The sequence below is a fragment of the Ostrea edulis genome, chromosome 2 (genome assembly GCF_947568905.1).
Source record: "Ostrea edulis chromosome 2, xbOstEdul1.1, whole genome shotgun sequence".
Taxonomy (NCBI): domain Eukaryota; kingdom Metazoa; phylum Mollusca; class Bivalvia; order Ostreida; family Ostreidae; genus Ostrea; species Ostrea edulis.
The window spans coordinates 97000547-97020237 of record NC_079165.1 but is presented as its reverse complement, the minus strand read 5'-3'; the positions used below and the strand labels follow the sequence as shown (position 1 = coordinate 97020237).

The 19691-nt window shown below is 34.9% G+C and overlaps 2 protein-coding genes across 2 annotated transcripts in view; one reads left to right on the top strand and one right to left on the bottom strand.

The window, feature by feature from the left end:
• Positions 1-8643: 8643 nt before the first annotated feature.
• LOC125680445 (dnaJ homolog subfamily C member 22-like) lies at positions 8644-18290 on the bottom strand. The gene is made up of 3 exons (XM_048920046.2): positions 17781-18290; positions 11296-11759; positions 8644-11042 (listed from the first exon to the last, which is right to left on the bottom strand). The coding sequence occupies exons 1-3, from the start codon at positions 18163-18165 to the stop codon at positions 10782-10784; spliced, it is 1110 nt and encodes a 369-aa protein (XP_048776003.2). The 5' UTR covers positions 18166-18290; the 3' UTR covers positions 8644-10781.
• A 190-nt stretch (positions 18291-18480) lies between these two features.
• The window catches only part of LOC125680446 (dnaJ homolog subfamily C member 27-A-like), a 51476-nt gene continuing 50265 nt past the window's right edge, over positions 18481-19691 (top strand). Inside the window, exon 1 of the mRNA XM_048920047.2 lies at positions 18481-18612. Within this exon, the coding sequence (XP_048776004.1) occupies positions 18544-18612 (69 nt within the window). The 5' untranslated portion in view covers positions 18481-18543. The remainder of the gene's footprint in view (positions 18613-19691) is intronic.

Below are 19691 nucleotides of genomic sequence, written 5' to 3'. Positions count from 1 at the left end.
GCGTTTCCTGGAGTCTTGAATGTCTAGGATTCAAGAGTCTCCCAGAAGTACCTTTTGGGTTATTGTTAATTATTTTAGAAGATATAAATTTCTGATACTGAGGCGCTGTCACAACCGGTTCTGCAGAAACCATTTGCTGCGGTAGTGAATGTCCCTTCGAAGTAATTTTCGGGTTAACATTGATTGATTTGAATTGCTGGGATTGAAGCGTTGGCACAACAGGTTTATTTGTTTCTTTTATATATACAGGTGACGAATCTGAGGTAGTATTGCCTTTTGTAGTGACGCCATCTTTGTTAATGAGTTTCCTTTCTGTGCTATTAGTCTCAAAATTTGATGATCCTGGTTTGCTTTGTGGGGGCTTTCCCAAATTTTGCATAGCTACGTCATTTGATTTCAGTGGTGAAGCTTGCGTATTTAAGTCGCGTCCCGTTCCCTTGTTTTGTACATTTTCTTGTTCTGATTGACCAGTTTCGTTGTAGTGCATATTTTCTCCTACGTTTAAATCTGGTCTGGGTCTGAAAATATCAAGTGCGTCTCCAAACAGGTCCATCACTCCATAGTACTCCGATTCATATTCTGGTTCCGGCGTTGTCAGTTCGGTCGTTGTGGTTGTCGGTAAAGTAAACTGTCTTTCTGTTTCAGGAGCATCAGTAATCTCGTTTTCAGTTTCAACTTCCTGTTCATAAATTGGATTGGTAGTTGTTTCAACTTTGGTATGGTTGTTAAGAATATGTCCTGCTTTTTTTACTGTCGCACTTGGTTTAATTCCTTGTGCGTTTGCCTGAGAGACTTGTTTCGCATTAGGTGCAGTACCGAGTGTTTGAGAATCCTGACGTGGGTTCAGAAGTTCCTCTAATATACTTGTTCTATCTTTTCTCGGCGTTATCGATGCAATGTCCTGATCTCGAGATTTTGAATGTTTGTGCTTCGTGCCTTTTCGTGCTTTTCTACCATATTTTCGACGGATATGGTCCTTGTATCTTCTTCGAAGTTTCTGAATACCATTCTGATATTGTCCTTTCCTTGAACTCTTACTTCTCTTGCCATGCTTTCTCAGTTTTTTTCTTCTTCTCACCCCTTTTGAGTTTCTTGACCTTAAGCGATAATTCGAGCGATCGCGCCCTTGCCGATCAAATGTGGAGGAAAAAATGGCTACAGAATCCTCTTCTGATGATGAACTATCACTGTCGTCAAACAAAACAGTCTTAGTCTTGGATCCAGGAAAATACGCTGACGATTTCACCACACCAGACTCCACTTTAGAGGATTTGAGGTCTTCTACTTTTCCCCAGAACCAACCAAAACTTAAGCCCCATTGACATTCTACAGCATCCACATCTAGAGTTAAATAAAATAATTAACGCTAAAGACGTCATCCACATCTAGAGTTAAATAAAATAATTTATGCTAAAGACGTCATCCACATCTAGAGTTGAATAAAATAATTAACGCTAAAGACGTCATCCACACCTAGAGTTAAATAAAATAATTAACACTAAAGACGTCATCCACATCTAGAGTTAAATAAAATAATTAACGATAAAGACGTCATCCACATCTAGAGTTAAATAAAATAATTAACGCTAAAGACGTCCATTGGTTACTAATGACCTGTTTTTAAAATAAAGTTTTAGCATATGAAATATATACTTTATATTTACACTTTATTTACTTCTTCAGTTTTGTAATCATACAGTCTCACTAAAACCAGTCGGTAATATTTCTGCGGTGAAAAAGTAGGGGGTAGCTTTCACCAGACTAATATTTATTAACATATTTGAAGTTACTTTTTCCGAGCCATATTCACTTTCAGCACAAAAACATGTAAACGCTTATCAGAAACCACTGCGTTTCCTTTAACGCCATTTGAAGAAAAAAAAATCATGGATATTTGTTCTATTGTCATCACTGCAATTAACCATTAAATCCTGATGAAATATTACATACGATCTCTAATGACAAATATGTACATATTTATATTTAGAATAAACAGGAAAGTGTGTAAACCCCGACATCGTTCCGTTAATTACATTTTTGTGTAGCTGAACATGTTTGTTAATGCGACACTTTTCCTGTAGAAGGAAAATGTACACTTCTCTCCTACGATCGTAGAAGACAAGAATTCAAACCGGCCATGCGTGACGGGGGTCCGAGTAACACGAAACGGTAGTGGAAAATCATTCGTGTCGGTGACACTGAGCATTTACTGGTGATATAGATAATAATTTTCACTTTTTTTGGTTTATACTTTTCTTTTGTTAAAATTCCTTGACATATGATTTAGAAATAAGTATAAAATCTACACAAGTAGTATGATAATAAAAATATTCCAATGCCGAAATTAATTATATTGACTAGTTTCTTCAGGAAGAGAGAGAGAGAGGGGGGGGGGGGGGGGGAGGTGATTCAAACGATTATCTTATAATAATCACTCTCTTATTAAGACAAATGATATCATTAATTCAATAAAAGAGAACAGTAACTCAATATTGCTCCCATTGATTGATAGTACATATTTAATTAAAAATTATACATATCATTAAGTAATGTTATTTTCAATTACTTCATTTTATGCTAATTTGGCGCTCAATAGATCTTATATATCTATGCCATTTTGCGTTATTACATTCTGCGTTGAACTCGACGCAAATTGTACTAATGCAAAATATAATAATTGAATTTATCATATTATGCGTCGTTATCAGGCAGAGAGAGAGAGAGAGAGAGAGAGAGAGAGAGAGAGAGAGATTTTATATTTTAAAATATTTCTTCTTTTCTTCAATTAGGGCAGTTATGTTTATCTATTTAAGGGATGATTGCAATTTGTGTATATATTAGTGAAAGTGAAATTTATAGAAATAATACTACATAACTATGACTTTAAAATGCCTTCGAAAATTATGTACAGTTTATGTGATCACTTTAAAATAAGTTATTACAATTTCTATTTTGAAAAGTAGTCAAAGTATAATTTTAAAAACTACAGTCAATGAATAAATCAATAACAATGAAAATGTTAAAAGTGTTATGGTTTTTTATGTCGGTGATGCCAGTTTTGTCTGATTAAAACATTTCTAGAAATAATAACAAAAAAGAGAAATCGAAATATTATTGGAATACCTACAGCGTACTTGGTATATACGTAATTCAAAGTATTGAAAAACATTTTTCTTTCTTTTAAAAAAATAAGATAAGAAACATAAGATGTGAAAAACTTACATAACACAATCAATAAGATCCAAATGGCAGGTTTTGTGGACATTTCACAACAAGGAATGAGGAACTCCTACTGATAATGAACGCTTGTTCTGACAGACAACCTCTAAGCGTTAAAGACACTCCACGTCCACTCCAGCGAACAGCTTAAACATGTCCCAGACCCCTGTTCTGACTAAACTAACACACATGACCAGGAGTTCCACAGAATGTAGGAGATATCGTCTCGCTGACCCCCCGGTTTATATGTATTAATGAATTTCTTTATTAGTGCAATGATAAAGACAAATATGTAACGCTGATTTCATTAAAAGATACCAGTATGTGTAAAACATGGTTTTGGTAAGTTAGGAAATTATTACGTAAATCATAGCTGCTGTAGTGCATTATGTAATCCTTTTGTTTTTTAAATTATTTTAAAAAATTTGAATTCAAAAGTACATGTACACCTTACGTTTGTAAACCATAGCTTTTACTGTTTCGCATTATTTAGATTTAATTTTAGTTTAAACCCATATACACCATAGGACAGAGAACAACAGAACACATTGTACATATGAACATCAATACCACGTAGTTCACAGATCTAAAACAAACAAGAATATCAGTAAAACTGTTGCCCGAACTGCATCTAACCAATGAACTACTTCATATGACTATTGACTCGCACAATGATCAATAGCTGGGTTTTTTGTTTTTGTTTAAATGAAAGTTTTTTTCATATATAACGTATATGTTCTGAGTGACCTTCACCTTTCCAAAATGACCTTGGTCCAAAGTCTCCTGTCCCAAGGAATATTTGTGATCAATTATGATAATATTTTGATGAAAGGTTTAGGAGATGAGAACTTTTTATTATCAAAAACTGTTGAATTGAGTAACATTTATATGTTTTGAGTGACCTTGGACTTTCCAAAAATGACTTTGAGAGACCTTGGATCAAAAGTCCTTGTCTCATGGAATATTTGTGATCAATTATATCAATTTCTGATGAAAGGTTTAGGAGATGTGATCTCGGTAGGACGGGCAGACACCACACCGACTATATGATCCCCCAAAAATTTTCAGGAAGCATGAAAATATGTTTTGGATTAAAATCTGTGGAAGTAAAAAAATTTTGGGTTCATAAAGATTGTTTTCGGCAATAATCGGCAATAATCATTCTTTGGAATTTCAAAGAAAGACGTAACAAATTAAAAAAAGGAATCTTGTCTGTTATGCCTATCTTCCCGTGTCTAGGCTTTTACCACATTCCTCACAGAGAAATATGGTGGGTCACAAAACCTTGACTTGGAGAAAATGATTATACCAGACTTTTAGATTCAAGGGTACCTTTTCGTTTTACATTGTCAGTAGCAGAAAAATTATGTTGATACTTAAAACTATGACAAACAAAAGCTTGTAGTTGGCGTAATTAAGATATCAATCGATGAAATGTTAATTACTTTGAACGCTTATTAACATAACTTTTAATCAAAAGCTGTATGCGTGAGAGTTATGCTTACATGTACCTACATGTACATGAAGCACCGAAAAAAAGGTTCTAGCTGATGCCCTTGACCTTGCCTACTTGACCTGAACATGGTGTGTCAACTATGGTATGACAAAATTATGAATTACTACCTGGTTTGTGATTCACGTGTTTACGTTAAAACATTCACATGAATATCACGTGAAATTCACATTAAAATTTTCACATGAACATCATGTGAAAAGTGATTCACATGAATTTCAGATTAAGAAATTCACATGAATTTCACGTGAAAAGCGATTCACGTTTTAAAAAAACAAAACAAGAAAAACGTGTTTACGCTAAAATTTGAACACGAATATCATGTGAAAAACGTTTTCCCACGAAAAAATTAACATCAAGGTAAAATATAAATAGATGTAGATACGGTCATTAGGCAATGTAAGTAACTAAGTTTAGTTAAGAGATGGTTTTCATGGGCGGATTCAGAAAATGTTCTATTTAAGGGTAGTGAGTTACGACAAATTTGTACCTTTTCCTCAAAATGAGGGAAAGTTGAAGGACCCAAAATGGCAAATTAAGAACAAGACAATATTTGTTTAAGATGTTCAACCAATAGGGGATTGGGTTGTAACCCCGCGACGCCCTTCGGACAAATCCATCACTGGATTTTGCTCGAATGAATAAAATGTTGACAATTTTCATGCGTAGACATTATCCTTTCAATGATACAGATCATGGATTTTCTCTGACTTGTCATCACGCTTTTAATTATAAAAAATGGACTTACATCTACACTGTAGTTCCGTATACGTATACAGTGTATTTATATAAATATTTCTTTCCATACACGATTTCTCTCATTTCCCCTTATTCTTTCCTTTTACTTTTTGTACCCTTAATTACGATATTTCTAATTTGTAGAGCCCCCCCCCCCTAGTATATTAATTCTAAAAAAATCTGTTGTTTATAAAGGAACAATTTGATGCTGGAAACTGAGGGTATTTATCGGGATACACTTTCAAACACAAATCGTTGATAATTTTGCAAGTTTTTATGTTTATACTACACGCACATGCAATTTCATTCATAGTTCTGTACATGTCAAGTTCAGTTAAGGTGGATATTGCATCAATTAAACGACTCTTTTGATAATATCAAACAGTCCTTCTATCGCATAAGTATTTCTTTTTCAGAGTTTAAAAGACGGATAACGATGAAAATAACCATGTAACAAGAGTACCGCAGACGGTACATCATACGCCCGCCGGACAGTGATGACAAATTTCCAGTGCAATATCTGTATCAATAATGAGAAAAACTCCAGGAATTATTTAGCCTTAAAGTAGGTCAAGGTGCACCAATTAAGCTGAAATGCAAACTGAATATGTATTTCGCTGAGAGGAGAGGTGTGGCTACATTTCAGGGTAATACCTGAATCCATTACGAGTAAAAAAAATAATGCCTTAAAGTAGGTCACGCTGCACCAATCCAGCTGAAATGCAAACTGAACTTGTATTCCTCCAAGAGGAAGCTTGTGACTAAATTTCAGGGCAATATTTGTATCCGTAAGGAAAGTCACGGTGCATCAATCCAGCTGAAACGCACTCTTATGCTTCTTGGAGAAAATGTGACCAAACGTCAATGCTCTACGTGAATCCGTTATGGGAAAGAAAAGTTCGGAAAACATTACCTCAGAAGGACAGCCAGCCGGACGCACGAACAGCGCCATAACATAATACATCTCGTCTGACTGATTGTATCTTGTTAAACGTCCCTCTCGAGAATTTTTCACTCAGATGGAGACGTCACTAATACCGGTGAAGGGCTTCAAATCTAGGCCTACATGTATGTTCGGCGCTTGTAAACAGCCATTGAGCAGTGAGGGTACTTTAGCGTGCCACACCTACTGTGACACGGGACATCCGTTTTTAAGGTCATGTCTCCGATGACCCGTCATATTCACAACTCATGCCGAGCGTTTGGCGACGGAACTGTCACTACCTGTTTTAACGACTTAGGTCTGTCGTGGCCGGGATTCGAACTCTGACCTTCCCCAAGCGGGGCGAACGCTCTACCTCTAGACCACCACAGCGGTTATCCCGTCTGACAACGGGCGTATAGAAACAAATTCAATCAATAAATCATCAGCATTGAATACCGAGTTTTGCTTTTTTCACGTTCAACTGTACCTGAGATTCAAGGAATAAAATTTTTACATGAAATCGATGTCAACAGTTTGTGTGAAATTCACGTGAATCTTGAATAGAATTCACATGTGAAATTCACGAAAATTTTATGTGGAATTCGCATGAATTTTATGTGAAATTCATGTTAACATTTCACATGAAATTTTACCCGAATTTCACGTGAAAAATTGAGTTTGAATTCATATTTCAGGCTATTTTCATATGAAATTCATGTTAAAATTTTCAGGTGACACTATGTTAATTTCACATGGGGCACATTATTTCTTGCATGGAAATTCCTCATTTTCTGGTACCGAAATAACAAGAGGCCCATGAGCCACATCGCTCACCTGAACAGCAGTTCCTAGCAATAAACAAGCTTGAACAAAATTATCATTATACAGACTGGTTCAGAAAAAAAACTTTTCAAAGGTAACGACTAAAAATTCATTAATTATCAAACTTGTCATATGCCCCTGTAGACGGGTGTGGCCTTTCATATTAACAAATTTCATTGAAGGATGCTTTGTGCCAAGTTTGGTTTCCTACACATTCACATGTAAAACTTGAATCCCTACTGTGGCCCCACCCTAACCCCAGGGTCATGATGTTTACAAACTTGAATCCCCACTTTGTCCAGAAGTTTTCATGTAAATTTAAGCTTTTCTGGCCCACTGGTTTCTTGAGAGGATTTTTAAATGACCCAACCCTATTTTTGTGATTATCTCCCCTTTGAAATAGGCATGACCCTTGATTTGAACGTACTTGAACTTCCTTCACGTAAAGATGATTTGTATCAAGTTTGATTGCAGTTAGACAAGTGGTTCTGGAGATTTTCCTATATATCAGCATGTAAAACTGATCCCATTATTTGGCCCCACCCTACCCTCCTGGGCCATGATCTGAACAGATTTGAATCTACTCTATATCAGGAAGCTTTCACTTAAACCTCCACTCTTATGGCCCGGTGGTTCTTAAGAAGATTTTTAAAGAATTTCCCTACATATACACATGTAAAACTTTGATTCCCTATTGTGGCCCCACCCTATCCCCAGGGTCATGATTTTAAGAATCTTGAATCTGTACTATGTCAGAAAGCTTTCATGTAAATTTCAGCTATTTTGGCCCACTGGTTCTTGAGAAGATTTTTAAATGACCCCACACTATTTTTGTGATTATCTCTCCTTTGAAGGGGCAAGGTCCTTCATTTGAACAAACTTGAATCCCCTTCACCCATGGATAAATTATTCCAAGTTTGATTGAAATTGGCCCAGTATTTCTGGAGAAGATTTTTCTATATACATGTGTATCTGCATGTAAAACTATTGTGGCCCCACCCTACCCTCGGGGGCCATGATCTGAACAAATTTGAATCTACTCTATATCAGGAAGCTTTCAGGTAAATCTCCACTCTTATGACCTAGTTGTCCTTAAGAAGAAGATTTTAAAAGATTTTCTTTATATATGGCCCAGTGGTTCTTGAGAAAAAGATTTTTAAATGACCACACTCTATTTTTGCATTGTTGTGATTATCTCCCCTTCCAAGGGGGCATGGCCCTTCATTTCAACTACCCCAGGTATCTTGAATCCCCTTTACCCAAGGATGCTTTGTGCCAAGGTTGGTTGAAATTGGCTCAGTGGTTCTGGGGAAGAAGATGAAAATGTGAAAAGTTTATGCCAACAACAGAGAACGGACAAATTTCAATCAGAAAAGCTCACATGAGCCTTTGACTCAGGTGAGCTTAAAAAAAAGATGACAATTAATCTATTTATATACTTTATATAATTTATAAAATAAAAAATATATAACTGAATACATTGATGAACAAATTACCAGTAGCAGTAAAAAGAATAAAAATAAAACGAGTAGCTCTACACCCACCAACTATAACAAGTCAAACATAAAAGATTTTCTGATTCAATAAAACCATCATTCTCACACTTTGTGTCAATGTTGTAAACTCAAAGAAGTTATGATTAAATAAAACAAACATAAAAAGATATATCCTCTATAATGAAGAGAAGTATATTTTTGCAGTATACATGTATGCACGTTTTGACTTAGCAACTCAATCTACTCTCTAATCATATACCCTACAAAACTGAAAAGTTCAACAGATCTCAAACTCAAAACAGAAAAAAGATTTATCCTCCATAATGTCTCTTTTTCAATAGATTTTATAATAGTAATGCAATTCTCTACAAAATTCAACAGATCTTCTAGAAAAAGCTCATCAAGAGCTCAGCAAGGTGGGCCATATCCTTCTGTAATCAATAATGATATTGTGTCATGTATGTACAAACAAAAACAATACAATCATATTGAGATCTACAGAACTGTTCAAAAATATTTTTGAAGGTTAAGACTGAAACAGGCAATCTAACATTTCATGAATTGGGTGTTTTGTGGGGGCAGATAATCGTCTGACAGCAGGTGTATAATGTTTGTTCAGAGCACTGTGTGACAGCAGCTATTGATGATTAACCTCTGGGGCAGATACAAGATGTTGCAAACTCTGTATTGTTTCAAAAATAAAAACCAACATTTTACAGTGTAACGGATCAAAATGTGTGTGTACCACAGGTGCTTGTGTCATAAAAAATAGATATCAATCATATTAACAACTGGGTATATTTACTTTTCATTAAACAAGTGCTTGTGGTATATATACACATTAAAAGTTAATAACTTGGGACATAAGCATTTCAAAAAATAATCAAGTAACTTAATTGTTTGATTCTCAACCCAGTATTGAGAACATGGCAACAATGCAAAAATTAAACATTCTCAACTGACAATGCATGCATGTGACTGCATGAACTCATGAACAAATCACTTTTTCTTTCCATACCTAATGTTGAATAGAAAAATTGCGAGGATTCGTGCATTGCAAAGTGAAAAAGTCAATTGCGTAGAAAAATTGCGTAAGTTCATGCATGAATTGCAAAATGAAAATGTCAGTTTTGTAAATTCATGCATGGCACATTTAAAATATATTATGTACATTTCCAACTGTTTTCTCTATAATAACCTTTTAAAGTTCCAGTGTATTAATTTCCACATATACACAACTGGATGTAAATTTCTTTCTTGCATGCAAATGAATAATGTCATGAAAATTAACATGGAATGCCATATGTATTTCAGTTTATATTAGGCAGTATATATATTGATTTTATATTTTCATTTTTATTTCATATATGAATATAAGGAATCACTGTCCAGTTTGTTGGGTATATGAGGTGATTAACTACAATGTGGTAAGTTATGCATGAGGGCCAGACAATGAAGTTAATTTCCATATCATGGCATTGTGTATGGATACTATACATGTAAAATCAATTTCACAATTTTTTTTATGTAAAGCTGTAGAATTGTAATTCTTGCAATAAGGGATTCTCCATCAGATTGATTAGATATTGTATTTTTCTCTCAATTGAAATTAGATTGAACTTGAATGGACGGATAAACTATTATCAACTAAATGCAAAAATTCAGGCACTCAGTCAGATGTTTAACACATATCTTGTCCAATTACATACATGTGTATCTTCAATTCATGTATGTAATAAAAAACAAGTAACTTTTGAACTTATTTGTTTGAAATAAAGTTTGTTGTCAATCTCAAAATAATTTAAAGCCTTCTTTAAACCTTTAAACAATCTCTTTCATATTTCCATTTGAAGGAACAATTTTACAAATGCCTCTCATCTTTTACCCAATAATGAGCACTAAAATTCAATCCCAATCATTTGCAGCAAAAAAGTTTAAAGGGTAAACATATAAGCAGTAATCTGTTCAATTGATGAACACAGGTACCTCAAAAAAATCATGCCTTAATAAAACAAAAACAAACAGACAATCCCTCCCCCCCAAAAAAACAACTAGCCACCAATCTCCATTAAAACTCGTCTTTTTTCCATCTCCCTCGGTTCATTTGGTCATAATCTTCCTCCTTTCTTCTGTCCTTCTTATTCTGTCTCATTCTTTTGCTTTGAATTTTAGATAAAATTTCATACGCTCTCTGAATTTCCATAAATTTTTCTTGGGCTTCAGCCTTTTTACTTGGATCTTTCTGTTTGTCTGGGTGCCACTCCTTCACTAAATTCCTATATCTAGCTTTAATTTCTTTTTCTGTAGCATCATCAGTAAGATTTAGAACCTGAAAATGGTATTGTAAATGCATTAAATTCTTAAGTTTTTATAGATCTCCATGGCAGATAGATTACTACTTTAGCACAAATTATGTTTTTCCAGACCAGAATGTGAAATGCTACCTCCTGATTTAACAGCCTGATATTTTTGTAACTTCTTTTACTGAAACATTTATGTTGAAGTGTTGTCTTGGCAATCAAAAACTGTCAAATATTATGAAAACATGACCTTAACCTTCTAGCTTCAAATGAAACTTGTACCTTATATGCATTAGCTTCTCCTGTAGGGTCCAGTTTCTCTACAATTTCTTCCCAAAGCTTCTCAAACCCATGAACCTGGTAAAACTTATACAATTCCTTAAGACTTTCTTTCATTTCTGCCCAAGCAGGGGAATTGAAGAAGTTTGGTATTGCCTCCCTTAAAGGAACTTCCTCTCCATCCTTCGTTGTTATAGAAGCATTTTGATAAATCACTACTCCCCACAGAGTGGAATACAGTAGACAACAGAAAACCAGAGTGAATAAACGTTTACAGAAGCCTCTGTTATTGCCTACTTCTGGATTCCATTCCTTGCCTTTCCAGTTCACAAATATTGCAGAAATGATAGCAGAGTAATGTAAACTTCCAGTGTCATATATCAACCAAACCATTCCACACAAGGCTCCAATCAGAGGCCACTGAAATGACGCTCTCTCTGGTTGAACATTTGCAACCAAATGGACACCTGGAGTAAAAAATGATCAAATTTAGCTGTACAGTGATTGCATGCAATTATCTTACCTTCTTAATATATATAATTATACATGTATATATCAAACAACCACAAAGCTGATTGAGCTGATTGACTAATTTCTTTACTTCTTCAGGAGTATAATGTATAAGTATACCCCTTATAATGTATAATAATACCCCTTATAATGTATAATACCCCTTATAATGTATAATAATACTCCTTATAATGTATAATAATACCCCTTATAATGTATAATAATACTCCTTATAATGTATAATAATACCCCTTATAATGTATAATAATACTCCTTATAATGTATAATAATACCCCTTATAATGTATAATAATACTCCTGAAGAAGTAAAGTAACTAGTCAAGTATACTCTCTGATCTGGTGGAAATCTGTGTTAGAATAGGTCCTCCGTACTCTTTGCTTGTCGTAAGAGCTAACTAAATGGGTGGTCCTTTGGAAGAGACCACAAAAACTGAGGCCCTGTGTCACAGCAGGTATGGCACGATAAAGATCCCTCCCTGACCGATGGACATAAGCGCTGGGCATAGGCCTAAATTTTGCAGCCCTTCACCGGCAATGGCGACGTTTCCATATGAGTTAAAGATTCTCAAGAAGGATGTTAAAAAATAGACAATCATTTCAAGCAATTGACTTTGTGATATTTTTATCATAATATCATTTATATATACATAACATGTTTACTCTTTTATCCAGTGGATATCACCCATTACATAAATTTCAATTATTACATTGTTTTCCTATGCTGTTTGTGACATCACAAACAAACATCAAGTTTGCGTACTAGTAGTTTGTTTATAAAATGTCAGGAAGCAAAATTCCCAACAATACAGTAACAGAAATGAATAACCGAGGAGGGGGGGGTGGGGGGTGGGGGTGGTACCACGGTGGGGGGGGGTTGTTGTTGTTAACATGTGATAAAAATAATCTCCTATGGTTTGTGGTTTGATATGATTTACATCCAACTCATGTGTTTTATATCCCAAGGCTCGGGGATAGAAAACACACAACTCATTGAATATCAAACCAAACCATGGGAGATCCTATATTATATATACTAGGTATCACATTAGTGCACGATTGTTCAGAGTAGTGATTGTTTAAGTGTATCTGGAGTCTGTTTCAGCTATATACCAAACAGATCATGGCACTTGTGATGGCGAAGTGCAATGAAGATGGAATTATTTCAGGTTTTTAATTTGAAATTAGTTAATTTCTGATGAGGTGTTTTACCAGCTGAACTACAAATGTATCAGGTTACAAGGTGATCGAGCTGGACCCACTGCTACATACCTGATAAACACACAGTATTTGCAGGGTGAACCTGGAGATGCAAGGAAATTAATGCTAAACAAAATCTAAAAAGTTCCATCACATAGGTTTAATTCTATCTTGCTACTTGAAAGCACTTTGATAAGAACAGAAGAATATTAAAGATGGCAGTCACCTCCCTATCAGTTGGGGGGGGGGGGGGGGGGGGTGAAATCAGTAATTGTATCAAATTACAGTTGAATTGTTTTCATTTTAAGCTCTGCTGAGCTGAAAGTTCAAGTAAGCTTTTCTGATTACTTTTTGTTTGGCATCCATCTGTCTGTCTGCAAACTTTTAACATTTTCCACTTTTTCTCGATCAGAACCACAGGGCTAATTTCAGCCAAACTTGCCAAAAAGCATGCTTGGGTAACGAGAATTTAAGTTTGTTCAAATGAAGGGCCACACCCTTTTTCAAGTGGAGATAATTAGTTGTCATGACATCAGTGGGCGTGGACTATGGAAATTAACATAAAATGTCATGTGGATTTCAGTTTCTGTTAGGCAATATATCTATTATATTTTTCCATTTTATATAATTTTTTCATTTCAATATAAGGAACCACTGTCCTGTTTGTTGGGTATATGAAGTGATCAACTTACATGTAGCTTCGCTAAATTAATTATCATATTTTCCATTGTAGTTAATCACCTCACATACCCAAACAAACAAACGAGACAGTGATTCCTAAATTAACGTAGTTCCACCCTCCCGTGACATCATAAGATTTTGCAAAGTCAATGATTTAACAAGATTCATGCATGACAGGAACATAAATTTTGTTGGAGCCTTTTTCAATAGTTATTGTTAAAAAAAAACTTGTTAACCATAAAATATTTCAAAACTTATATTTGAATAATCAATTATATGTTTTAAAAAATATTGAATCAAAGGGCAATAACTCTGTTTTTGTTAAATTATTTAACAAGTCCGTTATGCAACAGATTTCCTTTATTTTTCACTAACAATTTGTATGTATTTTTTAAAGAAACAGTTTCATGAAATTGTTATGAATACTATCATATCATTTTAACCAGTTTTTGTGAAATTTTGATAATGCTGTTTGATGAAAATTGCAATTTTCTGATGTTGATACAGGTATATGTGTTCTAACTGATACAAAACATACTTATTTTATCATCTTTATTTGTTACTAAGATTTATATTATTTGAAGAATCAACAATCAAATATAAGATTGAACCTGTAATTCTAGAAGGGTGGAATTATACCTTAAATACACTTTAAACATGTTTGCAATTGGAAAAATTTAACGGCCTGCCTTATTGAAGACCTGCAGGTAATTGTAGATTAAAGAAAGACTTACAGAAATATGGCCTATATACATCAAAACTAATTTACAATTTTCTGATTCAGCATGTCTCAAATATATATCCAATATACACAAAAAGTATTATTAGAATAAGTTTTAAAGTGTATTTTTAAAGCTTGCTATGGGGAACTATTTTATTCTCTAAGTCATCTTTCTTGTGCTAATTAAAGCCGTTATTCCAAAATTAATGAGAGGATATTTAATACATTCATGTAACTTTATTCATATTAAACGCATGTGACAAACCCTTATCTGTATTTACGTGTATTATATCATATCACTGAAATTGATTTCACAAAATTGAAAGGTTTTTCTAAAAAAAATTTAAGATACTAACTGACATAATCAATCACATTTGTAACAAGAGGCCCATGGGCCACATCGCTCACCTGAGTCACCTTGACCCATATCTGAAGACTTTCCATATATATTTGCACGTAAAACCTTAGTCCCTATTATGGCCCAAACTACCCTTTGCAAACTTGAATCTACACTATGTCAGAAAGCTTTCATGTAAATGTCAACTTCTTTGGCCCAATGGTTCTTGAGAAGAAGATTTTTAAAGCTTTTTCCTATATTTGTATGTAAAACTTTGACCCCCCCCCCCCACTTGTGGCCCCATCCTACCCCCCGGGGGCCATGATTTGAACAAACTTGAATCTGCACTATGTCAGAAAGTTTTCTTGTAAATATCAGCTTTTCTGGCTCAGTAGTTCTTGAGAGGAAGATTTTTCCTATATATTTGTATGTAAAACTTTGATCCCCTATTGTGGCCCCATCCAACCCCCGGAGCCCATGATTTCATCAAACTTGAATCTGCATTATGTCAGGAAGCTATCATGTAAATCTCAGCTTTTCTGGCTTAGTGGTTCTTGAGAAGAAGATTTTTAAAGTTTTTCCCTATATATTTGTATGTAAAACTTTGATCCCCCCTTGTGGCCCCATCCTACCCCCCGGGGGCCATGATTTGAACAAACTTGAATTTGCACTATGTCAGAAAGTTTTCATGTAAAAATCAGCTTTTCTGGCTCAGTGGTTCTTGAGAAAAAGATATTAACTATATATTTGTATGTAAAACTTTGACCCCCCTTGTGGCCCCGGGCATCCAACCCCCGGAGCCCATGATTTGAACAAACTTGAATCTGCATTATGTCAGGAAGCTTTCATGTAAATCTCAGCTTTTCTGGCTTAGTGGTTCTTGAGAAGATTTTTAAAGTTTTTCCCTATATATTTGTATGTAAAACTTTGATTCCCCCTTGTGGCCCCATCCTACCACCGGGGGCCATGATTTGAACAAACTTGAATCTGCAATATGTCAAGAAGCTTTCAGGTAAATTTCAGCTCTTCTGGCCCAGTGGTTCTTGAGAAGAAGATTTTTAAATGACCCCACCCTATTTTTGCATTTTTGTGATTATCTCCCCTTTGAAAGGGACATGGCCCTTCATTTGAACAAACTTGAAAGCCCTTCACCCAAGGATGCTTTTGGCCATGTTTGGTTGAAATTGGCCCAGTGGTTCTGGAGAAGACGTCGAAAATGTGGAAAGTTTAACAGACAGACGAACAGACAGACAGACGACGGACAGAAAGCGATCAGAAAAGCTCACTTGAACCTTTGGTTCAGGTGAGCTAAAAATCAGTGTAATTATAATATTGATATTAATTCACATCATTTGGTTACATTTTAAAGGGACTGGTTCACGTTTTTTGAAAGAAATGTTTTTCATTTTTGATGTTAAAAATTAACGAGATGTTTGTATATGCCCCCCGCCCCCCCCCCCCCCCCCCAATGAATGGTGCAAAATTGAAAAGGTTTATACATGTGCATAATTTGATTGATAGTAGAATCACTAATTCAAAATATTGAGCAGACAATATCTTCCAATGTCAGGAGCGGATTGACCAAGTGACCAAAAAAATCAATAGGGGTCATCTACTCCTTATGCTGTACCAGTGTACCAGGTTTGGTGTCAATCAAGCGAATAATTCTACTTAAAATTTAGGAGACAATATATTACTATGCCCAGTTTAACCATTGACCTTTGACCATGTAACCTCAAAATCAATAGGGGTCATCTTCTCCTGAATGTGTACCAGTGTATGAAGTTTGATGTCCGTCAAGCAAAGGGTTCTCAAGATATTGAGCAGACAGTATATTCTTATGTCCAGATTGACCCTTGACTTTTGACCATGTAACTTCAAAATCAAGGGGGGGGGGGGGGGTCATCTTCTCCTAAAGATGTCCCAGTGTACCAAGTTTGATGTATGTGAAACAAAGGGTTCTCAAGATATTGAGCAGACAGTATATTCCTATGTCCAGTTTGACCCTTGACCTTTGACCATGTGACCTCAAAATCAAGAGGGGTTATTTCCTGAAGATGTACCAGTATACCAAGTTTGATGTCTGTCAAGCAAAGGGTTCTCAAGATATTGAGTGGACAAGGTCTTCTATGTCCAGAGTAGATTGAATGACCCTTGACCTTTGAACCTGAAAAACTGTAGGGGTCCTCTTCTACTCATAACCAACCCAAATCATTACGATCAAGTGATTGGTTCTTTTAAAGATATTGAGCAGACAACATGTGGTCTACCGACTGACCGACAGGTGCAAACCAATATGCCCCTCTTCTTTGAAGGGGGCATAAAAATATAGCTCATTTAATGTTGACAACCTAAATTTGGACCATCTGAATGCAAGGATAAGAGCAATATTTAAGCTTTGATACTGTGTTATGTAAACAAAGACGAGTCTTTTTATGTAAACAAACAAACCAGTGAAAGGTTAATTTTGTAATTTTAAAGCATCTTCATTTCGTTCATTTTGTACAATCACAAATTTTAACTTTTGAATGACACATTTTACCTAAAGTATACTTGAGATGTGATTTATATATAATAATTTAAATAAACTTGCATCAACACACCTCAATCTTTGTTTTCAAAACAAATAATAAACTCTCTAATCTCTATCATGAGCTTCTGTCATGATCGATGAATAACCTTAATTTTTTTTTTTTTTTTTTTGAAACCTTCTACACATCTTAGACTGTAGATTTTGATCATTTAAAGTGAAAAAACAAAATTTGAAGGAAGATCATGAGTCAGGCCCTTTAAAGTAAATGAACCCATATCTCAAGTGCTTGGGTCTTAAAATATATCAACACTGGACACAGATACATGTCCACATACGTGTGTATATATATATGTGCCCACTAAAAGATCCTGGAAGCATCTGTGCCCATCGGCTCCTATTTAAAGTCTACGTGTCTTTCTTTAAAAAGATATAAATTTTTGTCTTGAAACTCATAAGTTTTTAATTGTAACTATATAACCTTTGTCATACCTAATGCAACAGCGCATGGTGGCACAGCGACACAAAACAGCCACCCAAGTCCACGATAAGCATTTTCTTCTGTAATACACAAACGCACTAAAGCTCCAAACGCCCATCCAAGAACAATCTGTCCGACGAATCGCACAGTATTAAAAGGAGGATGTTTATAATTCTTTCGTTTGTATGAAAATTCTCTCATATACCCAATGTCTCTGTTGGCTGCAAATATATACTCAGGAATTCTCCACAGGTCTCTGAACCACCCTAGTCCAAAACACCCGCCAAATGTAGACCACCATATGAAGGCCTGTCGGTCCCTACCGAGATAAAAGTGGTGTAATCCGGACCAACCACCCACCAACCATAAGACGTATGCAATCATTATGTGAGCCATGACCAAATTTCACCAGTTCGTGGCCGACGGTGGCGCCGTGGAATCAAAAGCTGTCGTTTGCAAAATTATCTACTTTCAGTTTTGGGGAATCCACTGCAATAAAGTGCAACAAGGAACAAGCCAGAGGGCTTACGAGTGCTGATAGCTAAAAATACCTGTTTGCAACGTGTCATTCCTTGCATCTAAAATTTCCATTTGCATTTTTTTTAATTAAAAAAAAAACCTAACCTTTTTATAAATTAATGAAAATAATAATAATAATAAAAAAATGATAAAATCTGAATTTGGAACTCATGAATATTCAAGTCCATTTTGTTTTTGTTTATCGTATCGAGGATACCACAATATGGCCGCCACAAACGTGTTTAAAATGTAAACATGGACAGGAAACCAGGTCAACTGACAAAAAATGTCCAAGATGCCGTGAATTCTTTGGTGTGGATCAAGGTGGGTACGAAATATGAATTGGCAAACTTTTTGGCTGTATTTACAAATTTGAAAATGCAACTATCTGTACGGGCCCACATAGTCGGTTAAAAAAGCTAACTATAGTACAGATCGAGCTGGTGTTGATTTGTTGAATGTATAATCATGATAATAGTACCGAGTTTACATTTAAAAAAATACTTTAGATCTCTTTTACTTTACCCATACGCTCCCTGATCAAATAGATAACGGCATTTGTGAGACGATAGACCAAACCTTTTCTTCGTTGATGTTCAACTACTGTATGGTAAAATCAAGGATATAAATAGCACTGTTATGAGTTATAGGCCTTTTCATCTGTTCACTTATTTCAGTGTCATGATAATTACACCTAGATCGGGTAGCGAAATTGAAGTAAAGAACAACATTCTTTGATCAATTCAATTTACATGTATTCTCATATAGCACTAAACAACAGAGAAGATCTACATACAATGTCAAACAAAGAATATACTGCATAATGCAATAGTGTGTGGTTTATAAATGTTTACCTAGAAGAATAACTCTTGTGAATTATATTTATGGTAAGATACACTGTACGCATGCTAGATACCTTTTTACACTGGGTACGTTATTCCATCTGCCTGCCTACACACCGTAGATAATGTAAAAATGTGTACAAAATGAGTGACAACGATGTCTTTACCATTCAACAATTTTACCCAGGATCTAATCATTCTCATTTTAACATTTATACACAATGGATAATTAGCAAGTTCACCATAAATCCTATAATCCGAGGTAGATGTCTTTAGATTCAATGTAAGTTTACAAAATTTTAGATGCAATCTTTAAATGATGTCTAAATTATCAAAACAACAGAATTCTTAACCATTTAAAGAAGTATGGGAACAACCATATCATCAAACATATCAAGTTTAAAGTTAAATTTAGTTGACTTGCTTTGTTGTTAATATTCTGGTTGCTCTTTGTTGAACATAATTTCTGGTGCTATATTAAGAACCTGTTTTTGAGAAAATAACTCCTTTTAAAGGTATTTGTACATGTATTTGAAAATTTCAATTTCATTAAATTATCGT